Source organism: Lycium barbarum, chromosome 7, assembly GCF_019175385.1.
Source record: "Lycium barbarum isolate Lr01 chromosome 7, ASM1917538v2, whole genome shotgun sequence".
NCBI lineage: Eukaryota > Viridiplantae > Streptophyta > Magnoliopsida > Solanales > Solanaceae > Lycium > Lycium barbarum.
Window position 1 is genome coordinate 27,099,091 of NC_083343.1, and position 4,552 is coordinate 27,103,642.

General features: G+C 36.0%; 1 protein-coding gene across 1 annotated transcript; it reads left to right on the forward strand.

Annotated features, from left to right (window-relative positions):
• Positions 1–1,413: 1,413 nt before the first annotated feature.
• On the forward strand, positions 1,414–1,952 carry LOC132603325 (mitochondrial import receptor subunit TOM7-1). Its single transcript, XM_060316327.1, has one exon. The coding sequence runs from the start codon at positions 1,561–1,563 to the stop codon at positions 1,792–1,794; it is 234 nt and encodes a 77-aa protein (XP_060172310.1). The 5' UTR covers positions 1,414–1,560; the 3' UTR covers positions 1,795–1,952.
• The last annotated feature ends 2,600 nt before the right edge of the window (positions 1,953–4,552 follow it).

Genomic DNA, 4,552 nt, shown 5'->3' on the forward strand with positions numbered 1-4,552 from the left:
ATTTTCTGAAAAATGTCAAACACACCCCAATCTCACTTCAAGAGTTGGGGCTAATCTAGCATTTATAGAACTTTAGTTTGCTGTAACCCAAAATTGCCAACATTATCCATAAGACCTTTCTAGGGATTTATAATACATAGCCGAATCAAAAGAATTCAGAAATTCACTTCACCTTGAAAAAAAAAAAAAAAAAAGAAACACCAAGAAAACAATTCAGAGAAAGCCAACATGACTTCATAAAAAATACGAGAAAATGTTTTCCTAAAGAAGATTTTTTTTTTCTTTTTCAAAAATTTTAACCAACCAAAGATAAGAAAGTTGAAAAATATTTTATGGAAATGTTTTCCCGCCATGCCAAACACACCCCAAATCTCACTTCAAAAGTTTGGGGATGATCTGGCATTTATGGAACTTCAGTTTGCTGTAACCCAAATTGTCAACATTATCCATAAGACCTTTTTAGGGATTTATAATCACATAGCCGAATCAAAAGAATTCAGAACTTCACTACACAAAAAACCAAGAAAACTATTCAGAGAAAGCCAACATGACTTCACAGAAAATAAGAGAAAATGTTTTCCTAAAGAAAAGTTTTTTAAATTTTTTTTTAACCAACCGAACATGAGAAAATTAAAAAGAGCCATTCATGCAAATGCCCTATTTCAGGGGTGGTCTTTAATTTTTGCCCTTCAGCACTTTCAGTAATAAAAATGTGTCCAAAAATACCCCTGACATTCTGAGTTCGAACCTTAGCAGAGTAAAAAAAAAAAAAAAAAAAAACCGCAAGACAAGGTTTTCATAGGAACTTTGCCTATTCGGGCAAAGTTATGCCTTAAGACATAGTTCTGTAGTATGCCTTAAGGCACCGATATAGTTTTGTAGTATAACTTAATTTCTACAATACTATACCGGACAAGGCATAGTTCCTATGTAGACTTCTCCGGCATAGGTCTGTAGAAATTAAGTTACATAAAAACTATGCTTTGTCTAACATAGTTCTGTAGAAATTTAGTTATGCTACAAAACAATGCCTTAGGGCATACTTTCTATGTACCTACATAGAAACTATGTCTTGTCCGGCATAGCATCCTACGCTACAGAATTATGTCTTAAGACATAACTTTGTCCCGAATAGGCATAGTTCCTGTGTAAACCTTAACTCAGCTGGGTTCGAACTCAAAATATTTGGTTTTATAGATCATTAAATAAGGGTACATTGGTCCACAAACTTTCAATATATGAGAAGTAGGACAAAATTTAAAGACTAGTGATTTGAGGGGCAAAAATTAAAGACCATTCCATACGAAGGGAATCGCACAATTTTGTGAATTATAAAATATTTTATGGAAAATGTTTTCCAGTCAAACACACCCCATATCTCACTCTTTAAGAGTTTGGGGCTAATCTGGCATTTATTGAACATCATTTTGTTACTATAACCCAAAATTGCCAGCATCGTCCGTAAGACCTTTCTAGGGATAATATAACAACATAGCCGAATCAAAAGAATTCAAAACTTTGACAAGAAAACCAAGAAAACTATTGATAGATCCAAATAACATGTCTTCCAAGATTATGCTGAAACCTAAGGGAAAGAACACCAAAAAGGCAGCTGCATCTGATGAGGATGATGGAGCAGTGGCTGTTGTAGGGAAATTTGTGAAGGAATGGGGGACATGGACTGCAAAGAAAGCTAAGGTTATTACTCATTATGGTTTCATCCCACTTGTTATTATCATTGGGATGAATTCTGAGCCGAAGCCTTCTATTTCTCAGCTTCTTAGCCCTGTGTAAGCATAACCAGATGGGTTATTTTGGGAGTAAGATATTATTAGTCGATTTTACTTGAATACTCAGATGGGTTTTGCTGTTTTGATGCTAATGGGTTGTGAATCTTGAAATAAAGAATTTAACTTTCATTGGTAATATTGTTCAATCATGCTTTTATAGTATTTTGCCGTGGCTTATTCTCTTCCGTTATTTCTTTTTTCGGATTGCTTTGAATTTCTTGTCGTTGAGCCGAGGGTATATCGGAAACAACCTCTCTACCTCCCCAGGTAGGGATAAGGTCTGCGTACATTCTACCTCCGCAGACCCTACTTTGTCGGATTTCACTGGGTATGTTGTTGGTGTTGTTGTAGCTTTATCACCTTGAAATTGTGTTATATATTAGTCGATTTCACTTTTATTGGTAATATTGTTGTCTTTTTAGTTATGCTGTTTTGGTGCTAATCGGTTATGAAACTTGAAGTAAAGAATTTGACCTTTGTAGCTGGATCAATTTTAAATTGTGTTATATATGAGTCAGTTTGGCCTAGCTTTATCAGATTCTTAGCCCGGTGTAAAAGCCCTTTGCTTGTATAGTAGAGTGATAATCTTGGTTATGAGGTTGGGTGGGGCGAGGCGATACTAGTCAATTAACTATCCTTGGTAATATTGTTGTTTGGAGATTTAGGGGTTGGTTTTAGGTGTAATAAAACACTGTCTTGTTTGCTCTTCTAATGCTAATGGGTGGTAAAACTTGAAATAAAGAACTCAACTATTTTAGTGGCGGTGGTGGGAAAATTCGTGGAGTGGGGAACATGGACAGCAAAGAAAGCTGAAGTTATTACTCATTATGGTTCCATCCCGCTTGTGATCATCACTTGGATGAACTTTGAACGAAAGCCTTCTATTTCTCAGCTTCTTAGCCCTGTGTAAACAACCCCTTTTCTTGAATACTCAGATGGGGGAAAGATTATTAGTCGATTTGACTTCCGTTGGTAATATTGTAGTTTAGAAGCTTTGAGTTTTCTGCTGTTTTGATGCTGATGGGTTGTGAAACTTGCAATAAAGAACTTAACTTTTTAAGCTGGATCAATGTTAAATTGTGTTACTATTCTTGGTAATGTTGTTGTTTGGAAAAATAGGCGTTGTTTACTCCTTAATTCTGATGCTAAGGGGTTGTGAAACTTCAATAAAGGAGATAGCTTTTTCGGTGGATCACCTTGATATTGATTAATTTTGACTTTCGTTGGTAATATTGTTGTGTAGAAGTTTTGAGTTTTCTTTTAGTTATGTTCTTTTGATGCTATTGGGTTGTGAAAGTTTGAAATAATGAACTTAACTTTTTTAGCAGGTTCACCTTGATACTGATCAATTCTAAATTGTGTTAGATATGAGTCAATTTTGCTTTTGTCAGATTCGTAGCCTTGCGTAGAAACCCTTTTCTTGTACAGTAGACTGATAATCTAGGGTATGTGGGGCGGGGGAAATACTTGTTGTTTGGAATTTTTGGGATGGTTTTAGGTGTAATGAAACAATGTCTTGCTTATGCTCTTCTGATTTGTAAAACTTGGATAAAGGAGTTAGCGTTTTAGTGTATTGAAAGCCCCATTATGGTTTCATCTCGTTAGTCATCATCATTGGCATGAACTCTGAACCAAAGCCTTCTCAATCTCAGCTTCTTAGCCCCCTGTAAAACCCCTTTTCTTGAATACTCGGATGGGTTATTTTGGGGGCTAAGATAATATTAGTCGATTTGACTTTCATTGTTGTTTAGAAGTTTTGAGTTTTCTTTTTACTGATGCTGTTTTGATGCCAGTGTTTTGGACGGCGCGCGGCGACAAAAGGCGACAAGGGCTTGCCTTGCCTTAAGGCGCGGCGCGCGGCGAGGCGCTCGCCTTTTTGAAGTGCGGCGCTAATAAATACCAAAAAATTAAAATATTTAATTGCATATGTAAATAATCAAAATCTCACTAGCAATAACATATTAGCAAATATTTCAATTCAAAAATTAAAAGTAGATAGTAGATAATAAAAGTCTAGAACTTGAATGAGTCAATGACTCAATAATTCATAAGTGACAAGACAAGCAACACTAAAATTAAAGCAATAATGCAATACTAAAAGTCCATTGAATTTGAACCTACTGTTTATAACTGTATAATAAATTTAAACAATTATTGAACAGAAAAAATAGGAGCAAAACAACCACTGCCTCACTGGTCCAAACAGAGAAAAAAAAACAGAGGAAAAAACAGAGGAGAAAAAAACAGAGCAAACAACAGAGGAGAAAAAAACAAAGGGTAAAAAAACAGAGGAGAAAAAACAGAAAAAGAAGAAGAGAATAGAAGAAGAAAAAAAAAAAACAGAGGTGGCCGGAAATAGAGCAGTTGTCGCCGGAAAAAAAGAACAAGAAAGAAGAAGAACAGAAGAAGCAGAAGTCGAAAATAAGAAAGAAGAAGAAAGAAGAAGAACTGAAGAAAAAGAAGGAGAAAGAGACGTACCTGAAACCTTGAAGGAGAAGAGAGGAGGAGGCAAACAAAAAACCCTAGCTGCTATTTTTATTTAAGTCCTCCACTTCATTTAAGTCCTCCGCTTCTTTTAATTTTTTTTTTAAAAAGGTCTGCTCGCCTCACCATAACTGGGCGCCTCGCCATTAGCGCCTTTCTCGCCTTTTGAAGGCCTGCTCGCCATGGCCATAAAAGGCGATGGAGCCTCGCCTCGCCACGCCTCTCGCCTTTAACAACACTGTTTGATGCTAATGGGTTGTGAAACTTGAAATAAAGAA

Excerpts from the sequence above, each read along its gene's own strand:
- LOC132603325 (XM_060316327.1), top strand. The coding sequence starts at position 1,561 with ATGTCTTCCAAGATTATGCTGAAACCTAAGGGAAAGAACACCAAAAAG.